The following is a 27,798-nucleotide window of genomic DNA, read 5'->3' as shown; positions in this document are numbered from 1 at the left end:
AATATCCCCAAAGCGGGGCAGGCTTGGCCGATTGTACGGGTTATAACTGGCAGAAACAAAAGTGAAGACAGATCACGACTTCAGGACAAATGGAAAGAGCCAGCTACTGCCAATGGGCTTGGCCAGCAATGCGGTCAGCTCGGCTACACATCTGCTCTGTGTATCTGTGTATCCGTGTATGTTCAGGTGGTGGTCCCACTTCCAGGACCACACCCTCTGGGGATATTCCTGTAGTCCCGCTGGAGAAGCAGCTCACCCCTGATTCTTGACCACTGGGCTACTTCTCCAGCCTTAAGGAAAAAGCAAACCTATCAGAAGCCAGGGCCTCACAACTTATCTAAGCCACAAGAGTCCAATCCATCATTTTAGACAAACTGGGCAAAGAAGGTGAGTGGCCTGCTTAAGGTCATGGTCAGGCAAAGGCATGGACAGACACACCTCCAGGCTTGCAAGTCCATGCACTTCCTCCATCATGCCCTCGATCCTCCATCATGCCCTTGAGTGCCTCAGAAGGCCCCAGGCCCCCGGCTAGCAAGTAAAGCTGGTTCCTGCATGACCTCTTACACTGTGCACCAGATCACTGCCCACCTGCCTGTAAAGAGGCCCTAGTGAGAAGGGCGAGATCTTGCTTTCCAACAAGGAGCAAGTCGGCTCTACCAGCATAAGAAGCCAAGTTTAATCCCCACCCGCCTTCCAGCCACCTGTCCTGCTCGACCCTCCCAGAACACATGCATTTGCTCATTCATTCAGATGTTAACGTGTACCTGCTGTGGTGACAGGGACAGGATATACAGGGACCATCCAGGATCCCTACTGTCGTGGGGCTTACAAGCCAGAGGGAGAAACATGAACTGAATCACCTCATGAATCAATTTACAATTACCAATTGAAATATGTGCTCCAAAGGGCAGGCACACGGTTCAATAAAAGTCTCTGTTAAAGGGGCCTGACCTCGAAGGGCTGCTGTAGGGAAGGGCTTCCTCACTGAGCTGAAATCTGGGGAGCTAACAGGCGAAGAAGGAAAAGCTGGAGACAGCAGCAACAGCGCGTACAGCCCCAAGCTCTGTGGCAGGAGAACAAGGCACACTCAAGGGAGCCCAGGGGTACCTCTGCAGGCAAGTGGGGCGAGCATTACCAGCGAGTCCTTCTGGGGGAGCCTGGGCACAGGCCCAGGCCCCTGAGGAACCAGTCTTCGCCACACAAGAGAAAGGTCAGAAATAGACCTGTTTCTTCCTCCTCTTCCCAGCACCACAGTGGCACAAGAGCTTCTTATGAAATCCTAACCTTTCGAAAAGAGCAGTTACAGAATCTATGACACTGCAGATGTTTTGTTAGAGCCGGTGAAACCCCGAGGCCACAAGGGGCAAAAACACAGGGAGACCACAGCGCATTCGCTCTAGCAGCATTTTTATTTACAAACAGCAATTTCCATTGACTGTATTGATACCATAAAAAAGCCATTTACAAGCAAGAAACAAGAAGTCAGAACAAAATTAAGCAGCACTGAAATATTCATGTCACAAATCTAAAACAAAATGAATACAAGAGTAAAATATCATTTGAATAAATAGTCTTAAATCCATGCTATAAAATAATCCTTAATGGCAAGTTACTAGTCGATATAGCATCCGCTTAGCTAGCTTCATTTACTTCATATAGTGATGAAGTGTGGAGTTGTGAGGTTACCATTTTATATTGCAAGGTAATGACACTGTTAAGTCATTCAAATTGCTCAACCATTTATAACGGAAAAAAATGTTAGCCCTACTAATAAAAGTGGTGAGAGAGATGGTTTTCACATTAGAAAAATGGTCATTCTCAAAGAAACCAGGTGAGTTTACCTCTTACTATATAGTCAGGGCAGCAACCAACGGCTTGGGGAGCAAGTCCAGAGGTTGAATTCACAGCATACTTGTCACTGAGGGGCAGCAAGAGGTCCGTTTACTGAATCTGCGGCCAGGCTCGCTCCAGGGCTTGATCAAGAACTACAACAGCCCTGTCTGTGCAGGCTCAGAGGGGAACCAGAGGAAGCAGGTTCTCTTCCGGGCCGAGAAGTCAAGCGCTGGGCAGAGACAGGGGAAACACTCTGGCACTTACTGAAAAAGACGTATGTGGCATGTGACAACCATTACAAATTTGGAACAATGTGAATGACTCTTCTGAACGTTGAGTTCAGTTGCACTGAGTAATATGAAATCTATGATTTATGAACTAAATAGTTTCATATAAAGAATTTACATAATTCCCCAATACTTTCATATATAAAATTTAATAAATAACCCTGACCAGTCTAGAAGCACCATTCAAGGGGCGTGTGCCCTTGGAAAATAGTTTAGGTGTTGCATATTTGAGTCCCTTTCAGTGGAGGCTTCACAGAAAACCATTACAGAATTTAACAATAATGACGACGACAAAAAAAAAAAAATCACAGTAATAGAAAAAGTTGTTAAAATAAAATACATTGATTTCTTTAAAGTAAAGCTCATTCACATAGATGATTTCCCCCCAGCCCTTGTTTTGTGTTCCTGCAAAATTCTTCCTAGAGTCTAGGCTGTGAAAACAACACTAAAAACAAAACCACACACAAAATGATGCAGGCCTATGGTCTGGGCGAAGGGAGAACAAAGACTTGGTTATAACCGTTCTCATCAGAAAGCACTCATGCTCTGGGAGATTTTTAAATGATTAATTTAGATCTACAGTATATTCTGCTTAACAGTGAACTGACAGTATCCTTTCTGCTGTTTAAAAAACAAAAACAAAAACAAAAAAGCGGCCAAGGCAGAGCCAATTGGGAGGTTTTCCACTGACCAAAATTAACTTGTCTTCATATACTGTATTTACAAATATAATTTCTAAATGTATTTACAGCTTTAGTAGAAATTAGAGGGTAGAGAACCGATTCGAATGAAAATAACTGTTTAGAACCACAAACAGTAAAAGTATAAAATTCTTTGTTTTCACAGTTTGTAATAACAGGTAAAACCCCGATAGAAAAGGACGCTGCCACTGTCTTCACATTGTCTATGTATGGAAAAGGTAGCTCGGGAAGAGACTCAATTATGAACAAACCTATAGGAACTCAGGATATATTTTACTGTAAAAGATTTCTTCACATATCGCTTTTCTCTTAATTGGTTTTTGCATTCATTATAAATGAAACATCTAATCTAAAACTGTACAGAAATAGGGACTTTGCTTTCCAAAAAGAGTTGCTCTAAGGAGTTACACAGCGTACTTCGTCTGCAGAGACGTGAACTTCGGGGAGAATGTTTCTGTTCTGTGGTCATGTCAATCCTCCTGGCACATCCTCGTGTGACAAGGCACAAGTAATTGCTGCTGCCCGATCTGAATGGAGTAAATCTGCCACCCGCCACGCACACGGAGGAGCATGACGGTGCGCACGCTCAAAGAGGCCACACAGCTGTGCTGGCCTCCGCGCTGACCCCTCGAAGCCCTGTGGAACCTTACAGTACTGTGTTATGGCTTGAGAATTCACTCTTAACACTGCTAGCAGTGGAAAGGGTAAAGTGTTAGCAACATGAATGGGAGCAAGTGGAACTTGCAAAATGTGGAGTCATGGTCATCAGAGAGAAACTCAATCAATTTTCTGCCCCTTAAACAGTCCCATTACAATGTTTGAACCTGAACTGTACAATCAAAGCAATGTATATTTTTGTCAAAGACAATTTTGGATAAGTCACTCTTTGGTAAACTCAAACCAGTTAAACAAATTTACAAATACAAAGAACTCCGTGTAAATAAGGATAAGACTGACACGGTGACAAGAACTGGGACATTCGAGGTGCTCGCCCCAAGTGTTTCCCCTCCTGCCTTGTCTGGTATATCACGGAATGCTCTAGAGACCCCGCACGAGGTCCCAAGCCTGAGTGAAAAGGAGGTTCCTTCCCTGAGCCTCACCTCTCACATCCTTGATTTGGGCATTTCTTGTCACAAATGTTATGTTGTATCACAACACAAATTTTTTGCATTGAATTCTTTAAAAAAAAAAAAAATCAAAACCAAACTTATTCGTGTAAGAAAAAAAATTACAAACATTTACCTGAAACCCCAGAACATATTTAAGTGGGTAAACACTTGGGGTACAGCCTCCCCTTGAAGCACGCGGCTTTGACAAGAGTTGAACAAGTGCTCCAGGGAGAGAACAAGCCCCTTATTAGGCAGTTTGACAGGAGAAGGCATACGATATACCCGATTTAGCAAAAGCTGCTCCCGGGAGCAGCAGGATTCGAGTGTAATCTGTACGTAGTAACACTGACGTGTGGCGCAGTTCACGCGTGAACAGATCCTGTGTGCTAAAGAGATGCCACTGCACGGCTACCACCCCTGGGCGCCATCACGCACAAGGGCCTGAATGATTTGTTTTCTCAAAATAACCTCCCCCCCGCAAAAAAAAATACCGCCCCCAACCCCCACCATTCTTGGTATTTTAAGAGCCAAAAAAGCATGGAAAACCAGCAAACGTCTATTTCTGTATTCCTTTAACTCCTAGCCTCAGAGGTTGGTCTTTCCATTTGTTTTCCTTTCAGGTGGTTTGTGCTGTTCTCCTGTGGAGACGCACGGGCTGAGAGTTTCAGAGCCAAGGTTCTCAAGCAGAGTCTGGGGTGCTGACATCCTACAGGCAGCGTCAGCACAAACTCACCACCAATTTGCTCACCAAATGCCTCTGTCCGAGTACACAGTACCGAAGCAGTCTTGTAAAGCCCGTTTTGTTTACCAGAAGCACACGGGTGAACAAAACAGAGTTGAAGACATTTCCTAAAGTACTAATAGAACATTATTTCAATAGGACTCAGGTGTGTTTTGATACAGTAATGTGTTTGCCAGCACATGCTTTTGAGGTCTGTTTTCAAGCTCTGAACTCAAGAGAGGAAAAAAGTAGTAATTCACTATTACCATTTGATTTCACATTTTGTACAACTATACTGACCTAAAGGAGACAGAACATAAAGATAGCACCACGTGACCTAAAAAAAAAAATGGTGACACACAGATTTGGTGACACACAGAGGATCTCAGAGGGCTTTTGAACTGTTGGTTTCTTTAAGCAGGAAACACTGAGAGTGCGGGGGAGCCACCAAGGCTCTCGTTAGCACACACAATACTAAGATATATTGCTTGCAATTCCCATAGAGTTTATCTTTACAAAAGTACAAATTCCAAGTTCTGCAGTTTCCCTGGGAACTGCATGTAGAAAAAGTTGCTGTGCACCTGAACTGGCTGTTTGAAAAGAGAAAGAAAGAAAAACAAACAAAACCACAACACTGCATGGAGAATATTGTAGACAGAGCTACAAATCCCTTTCCTTCAGTGCGAGTAGTAACTCGTGGTAGAGTGATTCGATTTAGTTACCTGGTATGTTTCTACAGTACGGAATGCAGGTAGATTCGTAGGCCAGTAAAAACACTGAAAACCACTGCTCCTTTGGGGTTGGCTAATAAAACACTACAATATGTAAAAAGGTCAGCACCACGGGTCATCCAGCCTACCATCTGGACAACAAACAAAAATCCCAAATGTTTTCCAACTCGAGTTGAGTACATTTTATGGCATTTGGTTTATGTATTTATTACAAAGCAGAGCTATGAACACTGTGATTTGCTTTGCTTGCTTTTGGACACAATGATTATTAGATATGAGAGCCTATTAACATTCTTTTGTAAGGGAAATAAAGGGGCAAAACCCTAACAGATTAGGTAGGGACAAGACAGAGTCAAAAGCCCTGTTCACATTGTATTAAATTATATATTCCTCTTACATTCACCTCAACCAGAATAAAATCAAATTTGAGAATGTATATATACTATATATATAATAATCACTTTATTATATATATATATAAATTGTCTAACTACTCCGTAAAAGTAATTTTAAATTAGAAAAGGTTACCCATTTGTATCAGCTGACGGCATTCTAGTCTCTCTCCATGGAAACGCACTGGTGCCAGTGCGTGATGGCACCAGAGAGAGTATGCCTCTTGGCAGAGAATGTAGGGTCAACCAGTTGGCATAGCGAAATCACTGGCAGATTTTGGATTAAGAGTTCAGCCAAAGAGGAATACTGTCAGCCTGTGTTTTCCCTGGATACGATGCCCTTCATGCTTTGAGCTCCTTGGAGGAGGGCGGGGAAAGGATAAACACAATGAAGTGTTCCTTCCAGAAACCTTAGAAAAAACTGCCAAGAGACCAAGAGATTTCCAGATGGCTGAGAAAACTAAAGATTACAACAAAGCAAATCACAAATATGCATTGATTCATGTGCTTTGTTTCGGTGCACTTCTTTACCATCTTAATCAGGAGCATCGGACACTGTGTGAATTTCCATCCGGGAATCTAGGGCCATCTCTGAGGCCGATGCATCGTTTTCTAGTTTCTGTTCCACATACACATCTGTTCTCTCGGGGGACTCAATGCGACTCCTGACTTCGGCGACGCCGGGGTGGTTTTTCCGCAGGTGCTGGTTGAGGGTCCCTTGGAATGGGAAGCACTTCCCACAGATCTCGCAGCGGAATGGTTTGTCATCGGTATGGCCCCGGATGTGGTACTCCAGTTGGTCCTTCCGCGTGTACTTCTTCCCGCAGAACTTGCACACAAAGGGGGTGATTCCCATATGGAGTCGCATGTGCCTGTCAAGGCTTCCTTTCTGGTTGAAGGACTTTCCACAGTAAATACAGATCAACCTCTCGTTGTACGGGTACCAGTGACCTCTTGCACTCCTCTCCCGGGGACTGCCCTCGTACCCGGGGTTATTCATCACAGCTTCGCTGTCAGAACCCTGCACCAGGCCGGGCAGATCGCTGTGCAAATGGACAGACAAAGCCCGCTTTTGGCGGGCACGCCCTCCACGGAAACAGCTCAGCATGGACCTGGACGGGCTGGAATTACTCAAACTTCCAAAAGCTTCCGATACGCTGGTTGGCTGCGAGGCTGCCTGGGAATAGGAATATGCGTGCTGGAGCACTGAACCATAGGGACCCACGTTCACCGCCACCACTTGTTCCCCGTCAACCATCTCGGTGTGGTAGCCGTCGTCTCCCAGGGAGGAGCTGTCGGAGCAGCTGGGCCGGTCGGATTTTTCCATCTTCACCTTCACCTCCGTGATCTGGCTCTCCCTCACCAGCAGGTCCCCTTGCTCATGGTCTCCCTCTATCTGAATCTCGTACTCGGACACGCTCCCGCTGCTCCCTCGGTCCGAGTGCCCTTCCTCCTGCAGGCGGCTGCGCAAAGCTTTGCTGGGCGTGGTCTCCATCCGAAGGTCGCTGCTTGTGCTGGGCTGCCGTACCTGAGAGCAATAGGGAGGGGAGATCTCCACGGGATTGGCGAAGAAGCTGCCGTCCTTAACTCCATTCCGACTCTCTGGAGTCTCTTCAGCACCGACGGTCACAGAGTCAACATCTCCAACACTGATTTTTGAATGGATGCTCTCCAGGATCTGCGTGCACTTGTCGATGACACACTGCATCTGAAGGAAGCTAGCTGCCGTCAGAAAACTGACAACATCCTTCAGCTGCAAGGACATTCTTCCAGTGTAACAAAATGAAAGCAACTGCTCGAACACATTGGGATTTTTAATCACTGATATTGACAAGCCACTCATGGTGCTTAATGCTGAATGGTCCCGGAAATATGGGGAGCTGGCAGCAAGGACAGCTTTGTGGGCTCGGAACGGCTGACCCTGAATGTGGACAATGATGTCACATAGTTTCCCTTGCAGGCGGAGTTCGTTTAGCTGGCTCAGAACGGTGCTGCTGTACTCGGGCACATCAAACTGAATAAAACTGCTGCTGTCCATTTCTACTGACATGAAGCGTAATCTGCGGAAAGAGAGAGTTTCATAATTCACCAGGACTCCTAAGTACGAGCAGCATAAACACAAGCTTGCAAAAATAATACCATCACTTTAGCTACTGGACCTCCATTCTTCCTCTTATTTTCAGTCTTTCACGTCTTGGTTAATTCATCTAAAGCCAAATAGCCAAATGATCAATTAGTCTAGTGCCCTAACTGCCTAGCTTTTATCTTGATCAGAATTAAAACATATATAGTAGGGCCACTGCCACTCTGATTGAGAATCTGGTATCGTTTTAGGAAACTATTACCCTGTTTCACCTAGTTTTGAGGATTTGAAGTACAATAAAACCTTGGATTGCGAGTAACTTGGTTTGCGAGTGTTTCACAAGATGAGCAAACGTTTCTAATACCTTTTAATGTGGTAAACAAGCGACGTCTTGCAATACAAGTAGTTTGTTTCCTGAATGAATTATGCTCACAAACCAAGGTATTACTGTACTTAGTAAAAAATAAGTTGGGGCCGGCCGAGTGGCACGTTGGTTAGGAATTGGCTTGGGACACCAGCTCTGAGCAGCAGGGCCTGGGTTCGGATCCCACATAAGGGACAGTGACACTACGCCCTCTACAGCTAAGATGCTGAACAACAGCTCGACCTAGAGCTGGGCTGCTGTGAGTGGCCAGCGACAGCATAGGCTGCAGTGGGCTGGCCGGCAGCAGGCGTGAGCTTTCGTGAGCTGCTGTGCCTGGCCTTCCAATGGCCGGTGAGCGACTGCCTCACCTGGGAAGAGCACAATGATCACAATACCAACATGGGCCAGTGAAGCTATGTCCTCCACAACTAGAATGAAGAACAAAAGGACAGCAACTTGTCTGTTACCCTTCCCTGATTCCCCAACGCTGTTCCTCTCCCTCAATTCCCCAATAAAATCTTTTAAAAAATAAATAAAAATAATTAGATATAATATAGTCATGGGGATATGAAATATAGTATGGGGAATATAATCAATAATGTTGTAAAGATTATGTAGGTGCTAGATGGGCACTGAACTTATCAGAGGGATCACATGACCAATGCTCTGTACACCTGAAGCTGAGGTTGAATAATAATGTTAACTATAAAATATATATATATATATATATATATATATATATGTATGTATGTATGTCACAGGATGTAGAATATAGCCTAAGGAAGATAGTTAATGGTATTGTAACAGCTATATGAGACGTCAGAGGGGTGGTAGCTTGCAGGAGGGGGATTATCACTTTGTGAGGGGTGTAAATGTCTATTACGTTGCTTTGTACACCTGAAACTAATAAATAAAAAATAAGTGAATTCATCAAAGTATGTTCTGCCTTATTTCTATATTTCCAATTGGTGTTTCTCAGTTATACAGCACATTGGATAAAATGAATGGAGCTGAACCCTTGTTAGTTTAGAATTTGAGTTGTCTTGATGTGCATTCTTCCCCCTTCAGCTCTGCACACCTTTCTATCTTTTTAGGTTGGTAATTTACACAGCAATGCTCACTCAGTCCCTTTCAGTGACAAGTTCTTAGGCTTGGCGGACATTTGGTCCTTGACCATGGGGCACGGACCAAATATGCTCATGAATTTTTTAATTTTTTTTTTAAGATTTTATTGGGGAATTGGGGGAGGGGAACAGCGTTGGAAAATCGGGGAAGGGGAACAGACAAATTGCTGTTCTTTTGTTCTTCAGTCTAGTTGTGGAGGACGTGGCTTCACTGGCACATGTTGGTATTATGATCATTGCTCTCTTCCCAGGTGAGGCAGATCGGTCGCCGGCCATTCAATGGCCACTCACAGCGGCTCACAGCAGCTCATGCTGGCTGCCGGCCACTCACAGTAGCTCACGGCAGCCCACTGCAGCCTATGCCATCACCAGCGACTCATAGCAGCCCAGCTGCAGGTCCAGCTGTTGTTCACCATCTTAGCTGTAGAGGGCACAGTGTCACTGGCCCTCATGTGGGATCCGAACCGGGGCCCTGCTGCTTAGAGCTGACGTCTCAAGCCAGCTGTTAACCAACGTGCCACTCGGCCGGCCCACTCATGAACATTTTTGACAGCACCAAATGTCAACGATCTTTTGATGTGTACCACATGTCTCCATGGAAGTCCTGGACAGGACCAAAGTTACTGCAAGGGTTTTTAGACAGCAGCAGTAAAATAGAGTGATGGACATCACGAGTGTGTTTCCTTCCACTAGTGCTCCCAACACGGCACACCTTGTACGGGCTGGCTGCCTCTTGCCTAGAATCCATAGCACTGACCCACTCAACACCGCGGGAGTATATACAGCCCAGGCTGCCTTCTCTGGCCAAACGTAACAAAATTAGACCTAACAATTATATCTTAGTTTTTAAAACTCAATCAATAGAAATGTAAATACCTCTAGAATCAGTACTGAATCAAAGCCAAAATCAAAACGGAATAAAACTACTTAGAAAATAAGGAAACTCACATCAAATCTGCAGCAACAAGGGTTTAGGAGTGAAACTTACTTATGTCTTCAACTTACATGAGAATGCATCCAAAAAAAGAGATCGATAGATATGTGATAAAGCAAACAGTAAAATGGTAACAAGTGAAGAGTCTAGACAGATGATGGGTATACAGCTGACTACTGTAAAACTCAACTTTTCTGTATGTTTGAAGTTTTCCATAATGAAATGTTGAGGGTTTTGAAACAACAATAAAATTTAACAGGGAAAGTCAGTACCTTAAAATTGTTTACCACGAAACAACAAAGAATAAAAATAAATCAGTCATGAGGTTAGAAAAAAACCAACAAATTAAACCCAAAGAAAGCAAAACAATAATTAATACAGAATAGCATATAATCACAGAGAAAAAAATTTAAATTATAAGACAATGTGCAACTAAATCTAAGACTCTTACAGAAAAGGATCAGTTGGTTAGTGTGACTAGATCACATAAGAATTTTGTTTAGTAACTTCAGAATATGAGTTGAAACAAGTTAGTGGTTAAACAGGAATACTCCTTATTTATCCTAGATTTATGACTGAAATCAATTTGAAATCTGTATGGAATGACCATATTTTTAGAATAACATAAATTGGCAGAATTAAATAAAAAAGAAACAAACACTAAAGCACAAATGATCTTCAGGCCATTCATACTATTCTACATGCACGTTAAAACATTTAAAGCATCTTGGTTCATAGGCATAAAGCTGATACCAGAGATGGCAAAGAGCAAAAGGAAAACTCACTTTCCCTCAGGAAACGGACTTTAAAGTCCTAAAGGAAATACAAGCGAATATAACCTATTAAAATAATGTAGTATGACCAAATGTAAAGATGGCTGTATGTTAGGAAATATACCAATATAATTTGCAAAGTCAGTAACTTAAAGGAGAAAAATCATATGGCCAAATCAATACTATACCAAAATGCATTTTAGAAAGGTAAAATGCCCTTTTAAAGTAAAGAAAAAATATTCAATAAGCTAGGCATGGAACAATATTTTCTTAATATAACAACAGTATCTAATGCAAACCAATGGCAATATCATCCTTAAAAGGGAAACATCATATCTGCATTTCCCACACTGTGTTTAGTAGAACACATGCCCATGAGCTAGCTTCAATATCCCTACCTCCCTGGGATTAAAAAACACATTAGCATAATAACCCATCTGAAAAGTCCTGCAGACAAGAATTCTATTTAACTCAGCAGTTTGCAAACTCATTTAACGGTGAAACTCTTCTCTCAAGGTACACATATTAATATTCCAAAGAATTAGTGTTCCCTAGCACACACTCTAGTAAACACTTTTGTGAAGGTGGAATTCCCGTCAGTGCCTGGGAGGATGCAAGGCTGTCTGCCCATCACTTCTCTTACTTAACATTGCTCTGGAAGTTCCAGCCAAAGCAGCAAGAGAAAATTAAGGCATATGGCATTAGAAAACAGGAAGTGAAATTACTATTCAAGGCAAATATGACTATTTACATAGAAAACACGAGAGAATCACTTGAAAAAAATCTGTTAGAATCAGGATCTAATAACTGGGTTTCAAAAAGTACTGTACATAAAAACCCAGTTAGGTAAGATAATGACAAGTTACAGCCAACAACAGTAACAGAAATTATAAAATACCTACAGGATAAACAAAAAATAGAATCTACAAGAAGAAAACTGTAAGATTTTAATAAGGACAAAAACATGTCTAAATGAGACACATATCATGCTTCTGGCAGGGAAGTTCAATATTATAAAGATGGATACTTTCCCTCAAAACTAATTCATAAATATAATACAGCCCAATGGAGTCATTTTCTTAGAAACTTGACAAAAATGCTTTTTAAATTATTCTAGAACGTTGCTGTCCGATCGATATATAATGCAAGCTATATGTGTAATGTTTTCTAGCAGTTACATTGTTTAAAAATATAAACTGAATTTTAATACATTTTATTAACCCAATATATCTAAAACATTATCATTTCAACAAGTAATTAATATTAAAAAGTTATTTAAGTCTTTGAAATCTGATGTGTATTTTATACCAACAGCACTCCGCAATTTGGAATAACCACATTCCAAGTGCTCAATAGCCACGTGTGGCTAGTGGCTACCATATTGGACAGTGCAGGTCTAGAAGAGTAAATACTGAAGGGACTTTAGAAAAAGAAAAATGCAGCCAAACATACAGATGTCAAAATGTGTGATTAGGCTATAATTCATTTGGTAAGTAAGTACTGAGTGTCTTCAATGTGCCAGGCACTGGGGACCCAGGAGAGCTATAATTCTGTTATAAATTGCAATAAAAGATAGAGATCTTTCCAAATGGGGGAGTGGTCTGAGAAGGCCACTTGGACAAATGATATTTCAACTGAGACCTAAAGGATGAGTAAAGGTTAGCCAGATATGGTGGAGGTGGTGGTTGCCATAGGAAAACCTTCCAGTTTTCCAGACAGAAGGAATCACACGTACAGAAATGAGAGCCTGAGTCGGGAAGGAAGGAAATGTTGGGTATCGCGGCACTACTGGGATAAGGAGCAGCGGGAGGGCAGAGGCCACTTGGGGATGTCAAGGCAGGTAGAAATCAGACCAGGATGGGACTTGTGGGCCATTTCCAATCAGTGAGAAAGGAAGAATTCTTGAAATAGATGCTGCTTGGATAATACAAATAAATAATCAAGTTAAATCCCTTCTTCATAACATACCCAAAAATAACGTATAATGTATTTTTAAGCACACGAAGCCAGAAGCCAGAAGAAACACAGATTTAACTATGAAAGTAAAAACTTTTGTGCATTAAATACCTTTTATCAAAAAAAGACAAACTATGAAAAATACAATATATATGGCAGAGAAGTATAAAACTCTTATAATCAATAAAAACCAAATATAATAATTGAAAAATAGACAAATACGAATACTTGGCTAAATAAAAATTAAAATAGCCTTGAAACATAGAAATGAAATGAAATGCTTCATTTAGAAATGAAATGCTTAGAAATATAGAAGTGAAATGCTTAACAACTTCATCGATAAACAAAGAAATAAAAATTAACATGAGGCACAATTCTTCTTTCTCAAATTGCCAAGACTTAAAAACACAACCCAGGTGGCTGACAGTGTTATAGAGAGGACTGCTCTCATATCCTCCTGGGAGGCAAATATAACAAAAGCCTTAAATTAAAATGTGCATTTCTCTTGCTTAAGCACTCTATATCACAAAAAAGAATCATGGATATAGCACAAGAATTGATCCGTAAGTATATTCAATGACAGTAGCAAAACAATGGAAACAACCTAAATGTCCAACAATAAGGAATTATGAAAGTATAGAACACCTATATGCTGAATACTATGTGTTTATTAAAATGATGCCACAGAAGAACACAAAGTTAGCTCCACAAAGTGTAACCCCCACAAGGGCAGGGATTTTTATCTGTTTTAATAACTATCTGCCAGATGACAGCCTGACACTCAATAAATATTTGCTGAATGGATATTTAATAACACAGCAAAAAAACAGGTAACAGGTCAACTGCCAATGAGGATGAGGGATCTTTCTGGATAACAGAAATGGTCTAAAACTAGACTATGGTGATAGCTGTACAACTTTATAAATTTACTAAAATCAATGAATTGTATACTTAACATGGGAAAATTTTATGGTATGTAAGTTATACCTCTTAAAGCTGGTTAAAAAAATCAGGCAACAACAAAAGTAGGCTACTTCTAAAAGTTTGTATGTGTATACAGATATAAAATATACATAGAAGTAATACTGAAAGAGTGTAAAGTGGTACAAATACTTTGGAGGGCATTTTAGTAATACCCACCAAATTACAATTGCACATCCCCCAGGACTGCGCAATTTTAGTCCTAGGAATTTACTGCCGCGTTGTTAATAAGAACAAAAGAGTCAAAACAAACTAAATACCTAGCAAGAGGAGACTGGTTAATAAATGTTGGTACATCCATACTAAAGACTACTACACAACTAGGAAAAAATAAATGAGGCAGCTCTTTAGCACTGATATGAAACAACCACCATGAGATGTTGCTGAATGAAAAGGGTAAGGCACAGAACAGTATCTGTGCTATTTGTATAAAGCAATATGAAAACACACACACCACTGTGTCAATATGTACATACATGGACAAGCGCCGACTATTTCTGGACTGATATACTGCAACAGCCTCAGCTGCCTCTTGTGAAGGGGACAGGGTAGCTGGAAGGCCTATTAGCTTTCACTGAATCTGTTTAGACTCAAAATTTCTAACTATGTGAACGCATTACCTATTAAAAATAAGAAACACTTAAAACTTTTTAAGACACCTCATCCAGTTTTTAAAAGAAAAGATTATAATAAAACCATTAGGAACATGAATTTGGAGTCAGATCTGAGTTCAGAAGATACCTGCTTTCTACTAGTAAAACCTTGGGCAAGGTACTTGATAACCTTTCCAAGTCTCAGTTTTCTTATCTTTAAAATAAGAATAATAGGTGCCGCCGGGTGGCTCAGGTGGTTAGAGTGCGTGCTTTGAACAACAAGGTTGCAGTTTGATTCCCATATGGGCCAGTGAGCTGGCCCTCTGCAACTAGGCTGAAGACAACTTCAGCTGAGCTGCCACTGAGCTGCCAGTAGGCGGCAGAATGGCTCAGTGGTTAGAGCATGCATGCGCTCTTAACAACAAGGTTGCCGGCTGGATTCCCGCATGCAGTGGTGGGCTGTGCCTCCCACAACTAGTTTGAAAACGGCGACTGGACTTGAAAACAGTGACTGGACTTGGAGCTGAGCTGTGCCCTCCAACAACTTGACTTGGAGCTGATGGGTCCTGAAAAAATGTTTCCCAATAAAAATTAAAAAAAAAAGAAAAGAAAATAGAAATAACAGTCTTTGCCTCATGGGTTGTTATGAGGAAAATATGTAGGAAGTAGGAAGCACTGCGCATGATGGCTGCTTGGCACATGGTAAAATCGAGGTTAGTTATTCTAGACTCTTTTTAGGGAGACAGGGTGGTGTAACAAAGAGAACTGGCTTTGAAGTTAGACTTGGATATGAATCCTGTTGGATATGAACCCTGGCTCTGCCACTTTCTAGTATAGATAATAATAATGAACACTTAAATAGCTATGTGGCCTTGGATAAGCCAGTTAACTGACTTTCTTATCTAGAAAAAGTCTTGGAAGAACTACTTCCCAACACTACTGCTTAATAATGAAATGAGGGAAATTCATGCAATGAATGTGCTATAATAGCTTACATATAATGAGTACTTACCTTGTGCTAAACACCTTATATATGAATCAATTTGATCCTTTAGATGGAAATACAATGATTGTCCCCATTTTATAGATGAAGAAACAAGAAAAGAAGTTAAGCACTTGCCAAAGGTCCCACATCTAATAGATGAACCTAGTCTGGCCCCAGAGGCTGTGCTCATCTCTACACCAGGCTGCCTTCTAGAAACCCAGGTACTACCTGGCATCTGCCAAGTGTCCAAATGTGGCCTATTCATTAATGCATTTTCATGACACAAGAGTGTGTAAACAGTGACTTCTGGAATTAAAAGGCAAAAGAAAGGTGGGTTCGGGCTTTTCAAAGGTGCCGAGTCCTGGGCACAAACCAGCCGAAAAGGGAAAATAATAAAGCATTTCTGAAAAGAGTCTGTAAAACTGAAAATAGTTTCACAATGAGGCTTCTTCCTCCTCTATGTGGCTTTTTATCTTCTCAGAAGAAAAGTAGAGACCTACACATGAAAGAAAAACACTGAAGAGATAAACGAAAGATGATGATTAATACCTAAGAGAGGGATTCCATTTTTCTACAAAATGAGACAAGAAGTGCTTCACTCTCCTCTCCTTTACATCAACACCTCTTTGGCAGTGACAATGGGATTCAAAGACGCCTGCCTAAAGCTGTTAACAAGAAACGCTCTTGAGTAAGAGGCCACTAAAAGACTGACACACAGGGAATGTGCAGGCAATTTAAGTCCGAGGCACATTACCAGGCTAAAGGGAGTAAAAGACATAATTAAAAATCACAAGTGCTACACCCAGTGACTTGATTTATCAGGTCCAGTGGTTCCGAGGTAAAGAAGTCATGCCCTCTTACAGAGACATCAAGTTCAAGTATGATCCTCCACTTCTCTGCACAGCAGTTTCCCAGCCTGGGCTACTCACTGCGTTCTTGTAGGTCTTGCATTCTCCCCTGCGTGGAATGTCAGTGGGCCTACACCTAAGTTACATCAATGTTTAATTTATCTCTAAAATAAAATATATGCATATGGTCAAACTTCACAGTACAGAAAAATATAAAATGAATAGTAAAACTCTTCCCCAGTTCCTCTTCCTAAAGATAATCACTGGTAAGAGTTTTTGGGTGTTCTTTCAGAGAAAATTGTAAACATCTATTAGCGTGAACTGTTCTGTACTCTGCTGTTTAAAATGTATTTAATACACCTTAAAATCCTTCCATAGCAGCACAAACTCACCTACTTTGTTAATTTTCCCGACTTCATGGTATTCTGCAGATGGCTGGGTCACAGCGTACTTAACCAAAGCAGGAAGCAATTTAAATAGTCATAGTATTTCTTACTAGCAGAGGGAATTTTGAGTTAGTTTTTCATTTTGATCTATAATGCCAAATGACCTCCCAAAAGGGGGCAGCAACCATCCTTCCACAAACGGCACATGGAGGTGCCTGTTCCCCCCATAACTGCCAATAATGGGTATTAAACTTTCTCACTTTTGCCAAACTGATAGGTTAAAAATTGTTATCCCGTTGTTTTGATGTGCATGTCTGTAATTATAATGAGGTTGATCTTTTCTCACGATTAATGGTAATTTGCCTGTCGTTGAATTGCCTATTCATATCCTTTGCCCATATTTGCCTTTTTTGTTGAATTGTCAGAACTCTTTGCAAATTAAGGAAATTAGTCTTTTGTCATGTATGCTGTATATCCGTATTAGATTTCACTGCAATCCATAAATGGCATACTAACTGGGAATTTGAATTATTCTTCTACATTTATAGGACAAACTCATTCAATTTCAATCTCCTGCATGCACAAAACCAAAGGGAATTCAAAGATAAGTAAGAAAGGGTCCCAGTCTTGCAGTTTGTACAAGCTTAATACAGATGCCTTCCAACTCAAGAGAGATACGGGAATGCGATTCACTTTTGATAATGCAGAGAAGTGACTTATATTAGCTTTTCATTTAGACTAAGTTTGCAGCTGCTTGAGAAAACAATAGTGAATTTGATTATTCCACTCACTAAAATACATCAGAATCAGTAGCTTTAATTCAGCAAATTAGTCACTGGTCTTTCTGTCATATTGTACTAAGCAAAAAACCATCCCCAAACTAGACACTTACATCGCTATATTGTAATTTAAAAACCAAGCACATAAAAGCTATTTTTCTTCAATACCATTAATACTTATTTTAACAATACTTATTTTGTGTTTGTTTGTAAAAGCTATACTTTGGATAAGAATGTGAAATACTTTTAAAAACATACATGGAGAGGACGTAATTGAAACGCTCTGCTGGGAAGTTCAAACCTGTCAGGCTCTCCACTTCTCCGCAGCTCTCATTCAACCAATGGACAAACTTCTTGCTCCTCCAAATGCTTTAATTTGAGAATATTTCACACCCCTAGAAGCAGCTTTCACCTCACACAGCCTCTGCCGTGGTCAGCTGATGAGCTTGCCACCACTGGTCCCAACAGTGGGTTCTGGGAAGGACCACCTCTGAGACGGGCAGTCCAGGCATTTGTCCACTTCCATGTGGGCCACTTCCACACTAGCCAAGACAACTGTAAAAGGGGATCACTGTCACCTCCCACAGCACTTCTTAGCCCCACCCTCTCTGTCACTTGGGGAAGTCCATCATCATCATCATCAATAAGCAGCATTTACTGAATGCTTAAAACAGGCCAGGCAAGTAGTAAAGGCCTTACATGCCTTATTTCCTGATCCTCTTGACCTTCCCCCAGAAGGCACTTTAGCAATGAGGAAATTGGGCTCCAAGAGGCTAACTTTCCCAGGACTGATCTGAAGTCTGCCCTTCCAGACCCTCTAGGCAATAAGCCCTTATCCTTGTTTAATCGGCCCCAGGGAGATGGGAGGGCCAGCAGAGGGAGGCAGGAAGGGCCCGAGGAAAAGGCAGGAGGAATGAAAGCTTGCCCTAGGTTACATTTCTGCCCAAGGGTAGAGCCAGGAAAAGGGATAAAGGCAAGTGGCAAAAACCCCACTGCTGCCCAGGGCTCCGGCTGCTTCCTGTGAGCGCATTTTAATAATAGCCACCAAACACTTCAACTCCAGGAATTTACTATAGCACCCTCTTTCTAGATCAAAATCTCCCTCTTTTCTAGATCGAAATCACCAGTACAGGTCAGAAAAAAAGTCCCAGGTGGCCCTTCAGCTGAAGTATATGTCTTCCGTATTCACAGCTTTGACCCTCCTTCCTCCTCACCCCCAGGCTCAAAGCTTGGCTGATTTTACCTGCTTTAAGTAAACAGCTATCTATATGCTAAAGCCACAACTAATTAGAAACCACTGATCTAGGGCTCGAGTGACTGGTCCTTTTAATGTCTGAAGGTAAGTCACAGACAGCAGATGCTGCCAAGACACAGGTTCAGCCCAAGTTCAGCAGAATTCAAAGCAGCACTGAGACTGGTGTTCACAAAACAAGAGCAGACTTTGAGGGGCTCTCCAGCTGACCAAGCACCGAGGACAGCAGCAAGGCCTGCTCAGGCCAGGGGCAACACAGAACCACGAGGAGTAGAGAGCGGACAGGTTCGGGAAGAAAATGGATCCGCTGCAGAGCGACATCAAACTGAGCAATGGCAGGCCATTTACACAGCCAGGCACAGGTGGGCACAACCCACAGCAGAGAGGGGAGCTGTCCTGCAGATCGCCATGCAAGTCAGCCTCCCACAGACCTGAGGGTAAAAGGGAAGGCGGGGTCCTAGAAATCAACATGCATGCATGCTCTGAAAAGAAAACTAAGATCTGATGCAAGACCATATGACAACAAGGCTGCTGGAAATCTTTTTAAGACCCCGCCCTCAAAAAGCTACAGAACATATCAGCACACCCTGGAGAAGCTGTTCCGAAATGCAACAAACAAGGGAATGATACTTAATCCAGGTTTCGAAGCTCGCTAAGAATATATGCATTTTATCGGAAGGAGCTTTAGAATAAAAAAGTCACTTTACAAAGACAGATAAACCAGCTGACCATAATCGAGCAGACACGCTGATCCTAAGAGGTGAACAGGCACCAGATAATCGATACTCTGCTCTACCTTTCACCCTGCTCCTGCCACTGAGTTTTGAGCAAAAGAGGCAAAAAGGCAACAACCGCCCTTATGTATGATAACACCACAGGTTTGTGTAACAAAAAACACCTGATTATTGGAAAGACAACTCTCTTGGTTTTCGAAGGTGCTGCATGTTTAACAATTTCTTACAAAGCACCAGGGAATGTAAGGAGGGTCCGATTATTTTCCACTTAATGCCATATTATTCTTATGACAAAAAGACGTGATTATCACCAAAAAATAACTAAAAGAAAGCATGAATTTTATAATAATGATAAAAGGTCTAAGCATGACATAAATCCCAGAAGCCACAAAAGCAAAGACAAACACACTTGACAACACAGAAGTTTATGCCAAAAAAATAATCCCCCCTTTAAAAGCCAAAAGATGTACGACACAGTGAGAAAAAGTACGTGCACATTTGACAAAGGGCTACTTTCCAAATTCCTTAATTTATATTATAAATCAAACAGATTGAGGTGACACCGAAAAATCCTACGGAAAAATGGGCAAAGGATATGTACAGTTCAAAGAAAAGACAAATGACCAAAAAAAGCACATATGAAAAGATGTTTAGCTTTATTCATGACTAAAAACATGTGAATTACAAAGAGAGAAAATGAGATACCATTTGTAACGCAGACTTGCGTACATTTTAAAAGGGCTGGCAAGTGTAATCCTGAGGGATAATCTGGTAATATCGATCAAAATGTAAGTCATGTACTATTTGGTCCACAACTAACTGCTAGGAATTGAGCCTACAAACATACAGTACTTGCAAAAGTTTGTTAGGATATATGTAACAAGGATGTCCACTGAACATTTTTATTTGCTATAGCAGAGAGAGAGAGAGAGAGAGAGAGAGAGAGAGAGAGGGAAAGGGGGGGGAGGGAGAGAGAGAGAGGAACAATCTCAAAATCCACAAGAGGACACTTGGTCCAAAAAACCCCAATCAACAATGAAACACTAAGCAGCCATTAAAAATAACAGACGTGTATGCTTTGACAAGGAAAGAGCTCTAATATTTGGCCCAAACCAGCAAGATACAGAACAATATGTATGTATATGTGATTCCCTTCATGTACTTTTCTTAAAAGAATGAATGTATGCTGCTGTAGCCATTCTGGAAGGAATTGCATGAAACTATTAATGTTGGTGACTTTGGGGAATGAGGATTAAGGACTGGAGATAGGGAAGGAAAACAGACTTTATTTTACATTTTTGAATCATTTTAATCACACAGCTATATTATTCTTGCTAAAAAAACTTTTCTAAGATGATATAGGATTTTATCTAAAAATAAATAATTTTTTTAAACCAAAGAATCTAGAGAAGGATAGGCTGCAAATGGATAAATACTGCATCAAGCAATTATGGAGGCAGAAAGGAGGAGCTATGAGGAGCAATGACAAGACTGATTACTTTCAACCAAAGAGATTTTTAAAAATCAAAATAGAACAAAGAAAAACTTCATGGTGGAAGTAATATCTGAACAGGATTTTGCATTTCAAATGGAACAGAAAGAACACTCCAGATGGAAGGAAGGGCAAGAGCAGAGCACAGCAGAGTGAAAATGTATGGTGCCTGGGGTGGTGGCCAGGGCCCAGGAACAAGGGGTGACATGGGAAAGAGGGGTACCACAGTCAGAATGTGGAGGACCACGGATGCTAGATTAGAAAACTCAAACCGAATCTGGCGGCAGCCGATTTGAACATGGGTCCAGAGAAGGCCTCAACAGGGCTTGGAGACTGAGGTGTGTGATCCATTCTGGGAGGCAAGTCAGTTGAGCCTCAGACAAAAGGAGTTCAGGGTGCCCACTGAGCACCTGGGGAGACTTGTCCAACAAGCAGTGCGAAGCATGGGGCTGGAGCTACCGAGAAACGTGAGACCTGGAGATACCGTTTGGGAGTAACCAAAAACTGTTCCAACTGAGGGTGAATGGTAAGAAGAGGTTAACTCAGGAGAGAAGACAGGAAAAGGATAGATGATTACAGAAAAGTTGTTTGCTCCTATAAAAGAAGTATTGTAACATATATCTCATGAAAAAGGTAACATCCACACCTGCCCCTCTCCTTAACACACCATTTCAATGACTAGTAAAATTCTGCATCGTGCGCTCTGTTAAGCTGTAAGGAAACCGGAATGAAAACCAAAACCAGTGACATCTTCTCATACTGCTGACCCATTTTTGAAGAGAACCTACAGATGAGAAAGGACACTTAAATGTCATCTGGGCAAAACACCCCTCCATGGACCTTGAAATCCCCTCAACAACATTCTTGTGTAAAGCCCTGGGATCGGTTCCCCATGACAATGAGAACAAAAGTGCACAACCTACGCAATCAGAGATGGGCTGCTTCTCTGAGCCTCCTGTGGTGCTGGGCTCTCACACTCTCGGTGGCAAACTCTCTGAGGGCAGGGGCTGCGTGCCCAGGGCCCAGCAGTGTCTGGCAGAGAGGGGCTCTTAGCATCTGTGAGCTGACACAACCTAAACCAAGTTGGTGCCTCAAAATCTGCGAATGCCACCACAGCTGCACCTTGGGTTTTCAACTCCTCCTGCCGAAGACCCAACAGATGTGGGACTGTCTCTGCCCGCAGGCAACATCTAACAAGGTGGTTCGGTCTCCTCCAGCCCATCAATACTCTAATTGGCTCCACTTCATTTAAAAATACTCAGCAACACTTCCAAGAAAGGAAAGTGTGGTTACAAATCTAGAAGCTGTTGAAGGCACCAGGAGGCACCCACTATTCTCAATCAAGATGCTCAGGACTCCAGACCCAGACGCACACCTGCTGGCTTCAGTCACTTGCCGATACCGGAGACACAACTCAAACGAGGTTTTCCCTATCAGACACCTAAGACCTGAAGGTCCCCAACTTTCATTCTCAGACAAAGTCATTAAAAAGACCACAGATGGAAGCACTAGGGACGACAGTAACAACTATATAAAAATAACTTTTCTAGGTATTTCTGCCTGGGCCTAGATCAAAATGAAAATTGAGCTGTCATAAATTACAATTTAATCCTTTAGGAAGCAGCCACCGAATATCACCAGGGCTGCAAGAAACAGTCTGGTGCTGCTGAAACCCCCGGCAAGAAAAAAATAAATAAAATGGCATTCCGTGATGGATATTCATGAAGCACTCATCCTAATTTAAAAGAAAACAAGTCTAGAGTTCTTACTGCATTAATTCATGTGAGCCTGATAGAACATTTTTATCCAAGCTGTTAGATTTCCTACCAAGGCGTTAACGTTCTCCAAGTCTGCTCAGATACACTAATTCTGAGAGTGCATTTTGGTTTGACAGCAGGGTTTGTCTTTCAGTCATTGCAAACATCAGAAGCTTCTTCTGAGCTTTCCCAGCAGGGGAGGAACAGCCTCTTTAACCTTACTGGCAATGTCAAAAACCAACTGTCACTGAGCCTCTACCGTCACTTAGCCTCTACCGTGTGCTGTATGCTAAGCAAGCTCTTTACCTGCTCATTGAATCTTCCCGACAACATGATGAGACAGATACCGCCATTGTCCCCATTCTACAGATGACGAAACGAACTCAGAGAGGCTAAGCACCTTTCCCAAGGTCACTAAGACTGACTGAGTCAGGATTTGAACCTAGATTTGTCAGTCTCCAGGGCCGGAATTCTTATCTCCTGTAAAGGCAGATTTTAATCCAGGCACACAGGTGAGATGCAGGGTTTTTATTGGTGCCTGACTCTTACTGATGAACTCTGAGGGCAAAGAGAATTCTCATTTAAGGATATATCATTATACCAACACAGTGATAATTAAGGGGTGACAATCTGCAGTACTTTGAGTAGTTTGCGGTCATTTCTCTGCATAATGTCCGTTCTTTTTACTTCTGTCTATGAAATGGGTAAATGTTTCAAATTCGAATCATGAATTAGAAAGATTTGTTTCAGGTAAAAGAATGAATAAGTTTTCTTCAGACAAAGAACTCAAAAATGTCAAGGAGTAGCATCCTATATTTGTTTACTGTTGGCACTTCAGGGGGCGCTGGACCTAGAAAATACATTAAGTTCCGCCTCTTATGACAAAACGATTAGAAAAGCTCACCTTGAATTGCTTTCTTCCATGAGGTTTTTCCATGCCATCAATATTAACCAGAAAATAACCATTAGAAATTAAACTGCATTCAGTTGATGACCTTCACTAAGCTAAATTCAGCAGTTTGTCAGCTACAAAACATTAAACAGACACAATTAATAAGTTTGAAAAACACTAAGCATAATTTAAAGTAACATGAAAATTAATGGGAATAAGACATAATGATGGTATTCTAGATCCATGATACTGGCATTTCTAACAAAAGCTTCGCTGGAAAGTAGAAGCAGGATCCAGAGACGTGCAAAATCCACAACTCAGTAGATACACTGAGGTTCAGCAGCCTATTATTTCTCCATCTTAATATATTTACACCTAATATTAATGAAGATGACAATGATAAAAATGTATTAAGCAGTTACTAGGTGCTGTAAATTCTGCTACCTCCTTCATATACTTCTTTCATTTTAAAACTCACAGCAACCCTATGAAGTGGATTTTATCCCCACACTACAGATGAAAAAACAGGGGCTCAGGGACATTGTATAAATTGCCCAAGTTCACATCGCTGGCTAGTAAGTAGGCTTGATGGGATTCAAACCCAGGCCTATCTGATTCTAAAGCTGATGGGCTTTATTTTGCCACAGCCTCCAACCGCAGAATTACTTGAATTTTTTCTTTTCCCGTAATCAAGAGTTAACATTTTAATGTTTCAAAGATTCGTTTTACGTTATTAGCACCCTAAGGATGAAAACTGAAAATATTCACCTTGAATGGCAGTATTAGACATAAGTGATTATATGACAGAGAAAGCTGATAATAAGAGAATTCCTTTTAGAATGGGCTCTCAAATACTTCTTGATTTTTGTTAATTTTTAACAATTTTTTTAATAAACGATTTTTTAAAAAATTTGCTCCCTCCCCCCCTTTAAAAGTCCAGCTATAGTATTAGATACTACAAGGGCTCCGAGAGACGTATTAAGACACAATGCCCTGAAAAAAACTCCCACTCCAGTTGGGACAAGAACAAGTTCAATAACCAAGGAACAAGTGCTAAATCCTGCGCTTTAGGTTCTGAGTGCCGCACAGGCATGGGGGCAGGGCAGGCTGGGAACACCCTCTGGAGGAAGTATATCTTCAGCAGGGGCTTGAGGAAGTGAAATGGAGAATTTACACAGAGAAAAAGAAGGCCAGCACTTCAGAAGGGGCAGTAACAGAAGCAAAGCCCTAGGGACAGTCATAAACTTGCTTCCGAAGGGCACAGACTGGGAGGAGAAGTGGGGAATACGGTTCAGGCAGGTGAGGAGGGGCCAAACCAAGGAGACTTGAAAAGACAGGGTGGGCAATGGCTGCACACAGAGTGGCAGGCACGAGGCCACTACTGTGAGGAGGGATATAAGTGCCATGGCCTCCTGGCTGATCTGGCCTCTAAGTACTCCCTTCCCCTCCTGCAAATTATCATGAACCACCCCCAGTCTCCTGCCCTCACCACTGCCTTTGGAACAAGTTCAACTTTGGCCTAGTATTCAAGTTCTTTCAGGAACTAGCCCAACCAATCTTTCCTCCTATTCCGTTCCTCACATGAACCCGTCTCCACAAGGAGACTGGTCTGTTCACTAAATCCATAAGGTCACTGGGCATGATTCCTCTTTTCCTGTCTGAATCCTACTCATCTTTGCATAGCCAGCTCAACCCTCACCCCTTCACTAAGCCTTCCCTGACCACTTGTCCTTAATGACCTCCCCCTCTCCTTCCTCTTAATTCTATAGCACACAGCCTTGTCTAATCAATTACCTTTTTACAGGTAACGGCGCAGCACCCTGTGTAAAGCTGCTCGGAGGCTGTGTCTTCTACTACTTTCCCCCACCACATGGAACAGCATCTTGACATTTAATAAGCAAGCAAACACTCAACTCTTTTTTTGACTTCCTATATTAAGTTTGGCATTAGCATAAAGGAAGGATGGGGGAGGTGTAGGGAGAACTTCTAAAGTCAGAGACCAGCTAAGAAGCTGTTGCAATAATCCAGATGTGAAGCAAAGAGGGCCTGGACTAGGGAACAAAGAGAAAATGGGCAACTATAAACAACAACAAAAAAATTTGCATGCAAAAACTCAGGGGGATGTGATTGACTACTATTAGGAACAAAAGCAAGGGATGAATTATGATTAAGGTAACATTCAGAAACGCTTCTTGGAATCATTTTAAAGCCTGTCTGAAACCAAGTGCATTAAGTGGCCAAAAAGTCCATATTTGCAAAAAGTCTTCAGTGAAACTGCCCAATCTCTTGAATCAGAGACAGCCCTTCCAATTTCAGACATACACAGAATGGCAGAGTAACAAGGGTCTTTAAGAGAGAGAATCTAAAATCCTCACTTATCAGATGGGGAAACTGAGGCCCGGCATGGAAGAGGCGAGCTGCAAGCCTCAAGACCGACACTCCCAGCTAGTGCCGCCCTAAAGCACTGCCGTCTAGCCTAGAAGGGCACTGTTTACACCCCCAGGCAAGCCCTCGGTAATGGCAGGACCTACTGTGGGCGAGAATGACCATGGAGACGTCTAGGGCCAAGCACGACGCGCCGCCGCCTGTTTACCTGAAAAAAAGCGGTGGCGTGGGGCAGGGGTTCGGTTGCAGCCACCACCAGGGTCGGCCCTGTTATCCAGGGGTTTCAACCATCCGACCTCCCGTACAAAGGGGGAGCGCGCCCAGGGACGAAGGGCCCGGAAGCAGGGGATCCCCAGACGCCCGAGACAGAAGCTGGAGAGCTCGGGGCAGTTGGCCGAGCGCGACCCTCTGCCCCGCCAGCGGCACCCGGACTCCGGGCCGAGCACGGGTGGCCCCTCGGGGGCGCACGCCTGGCCCGAGCAGGTGCCCTGGGCCTCCCGACGCCTCCCGGCCTCGGCTCCAGCCCGCGCCGCCCACCGGCCCGTCGGACTGACCAGGCGCGGAGGCTCCCGCCCCGCCGCGCCCAGAGAGAGCCGGACAGCGGCCGGGGACTGTCCCCAGCCTCGCCGGCTCCGCCCGCGCCTCGCCCGCCGCCTGCCGCCCCTGGCCAGCGCGTCTCACCTGCCGAGAGCGCCGCGCTCACATCGCCCGCCCGCGGCGCTCCCTCCGCCGCCGCCGGCGCCAGGCCCGTCCCCGCCGCTCCGGCTGCCGCCCCAGCCCTCACCCCCCGCCCCCGGAAGCGCTTCTCGGCCCCGCCCCCTCGGCGCCAGCGCTTCCGGGCAGGCACGGACCGGGAAGGTGGCGCTGCGGGACGGGCTTCTTGCCGGGGCTCCGGGTCCCGGGTACCGCCTGGGGCGCGTCCCAGAGCCTCGCCGCGTACGACTGAGAGAGCGGCAGCCTCGGTCCCGACTCCGGGAGGCAGCGATGAGGGCTCCGCTCTCCAAGCCTCCCGCCCGCGGGCTCTCTGGCGCCCCCTGCTGGCGGGAGGAGGGCCCCGCAGCGGGGCGCACCCTGGGTCTCCAGGAGCTCAATGGGTGGGAGGCCAAGAGCCTCCACCCGCCGTCACTGGGGCCTGTGCCCACCCCCGGGTCAGCCCTCCTCTTCGGACACCCTCGCCCCCACAGCCCCTCAGGCGCCTGCCCTTCACCCGAGCTGCGCCTGGCGGGGCAGCTGAAGGCAGTAAGGTGTAGTGGTTAGGAACACATACCTGGGGACCTGCCATACAGGGTCACTCAATGTAGGACGTTGGGCTACCTCAAAACGGAGCTAAAAATTCCGAACTTGAGGTTATAAAACCCCTGTCACAAAACAGGCCTCAAGAAAAGTGCATTGCCAGATTCTTAGAGACACCCCCCAATCTTGACACTGGGGTGGGAGTGGGAGCCTTGTCCAGCACTTGACTCTCCGCTTTTGGCGAATTTAACACCCTTTAAAGAGCTTCCCTTTGCATTTTGGTGGACTCCTCAGTAGTTGGCAGAGGTCTATTTTCCTTTTTCTGACTTCATAATAAAAATAAACCAGGAGTCAAGGACACCAGCTCCTGTTCAAGACAAAGCTGAGACTTCCTGGTGCTACCTCATCCTTTGCAAGCAGGAACTTTCTCCAGGATCCATGTAGTCATCTTCCAATAACAACAGCTACCTTTT

General features: G+C 43.3%; 1 protein-coding gene across 3 annotated transcripts; it reads right to left on the bottom strand.

The window, feature by feature from the left end:
• Window positions 1-1,390: 1,390 nt before the first annotated feature.
• On the bottom strand, window positions 1,391-26,842 carry ZBTB34 (zinc finger and BTB domain containing 34). Of its 3 annotated transcripts, none has more exons than XM_019636442.1 (3): window positions 26,774-26,805; window positions 23,720-23,732; window positions 1,391-7,834 (listed from the first exon to the last, which is right to left on the bottom strand). In XM_019636442.1, the coding sequence occupies exon 3, from the start codon at window positions 7,822-7,824 to the stop codon at window positions 6,310-6,312; it is 1,515 nt and encodes a 504-aa protein (XP_019491987.1). In that variant the 5' UTR covers window positions 7,825-7,834; window positions 23,720-23,732; window positions 26,774-26,805; the 3' UTR covers window positions 1,391-6,309. The 3 variants fall into 3 exon arrangements, with proteins under 3 accessions (XP_019491987.1, XP_019491972.1, XP_019491979.1); XM_019636427.1 differs by lacking the exon at window positions 26,774-26,805 and adding an exon at window positions 25,502-26,533 and having other exon boundaries at window positions 23,720-23,841; XM_019636434.1 differs by lacking the exon at window positions 23,720-23,732 and having other exon boundaries at window positions 26,774-26,842.
• Window positions 26,843-27,798: the final 956 nt, after the last annotated feature.

The sequence above is a fragment of the Hipposideros armiger genome, unplaced genomic scaffold (assembly GCF_001890085.2).
Source record: "Hipposideros armiger isolate ML-2016 unplaced genomic scaffold, ASM189008v1 scaffold_3, whole genome shotgun sequence".
NCBI lineage: Eukaryota > Metazoa > Chordata > Mammalia > Chiroptera > Hipposideridae > Hipposideros > Hipposideros armiger.
This window is presented reverse-complemented; position numbering and strand designations above follow the sequence as displayed.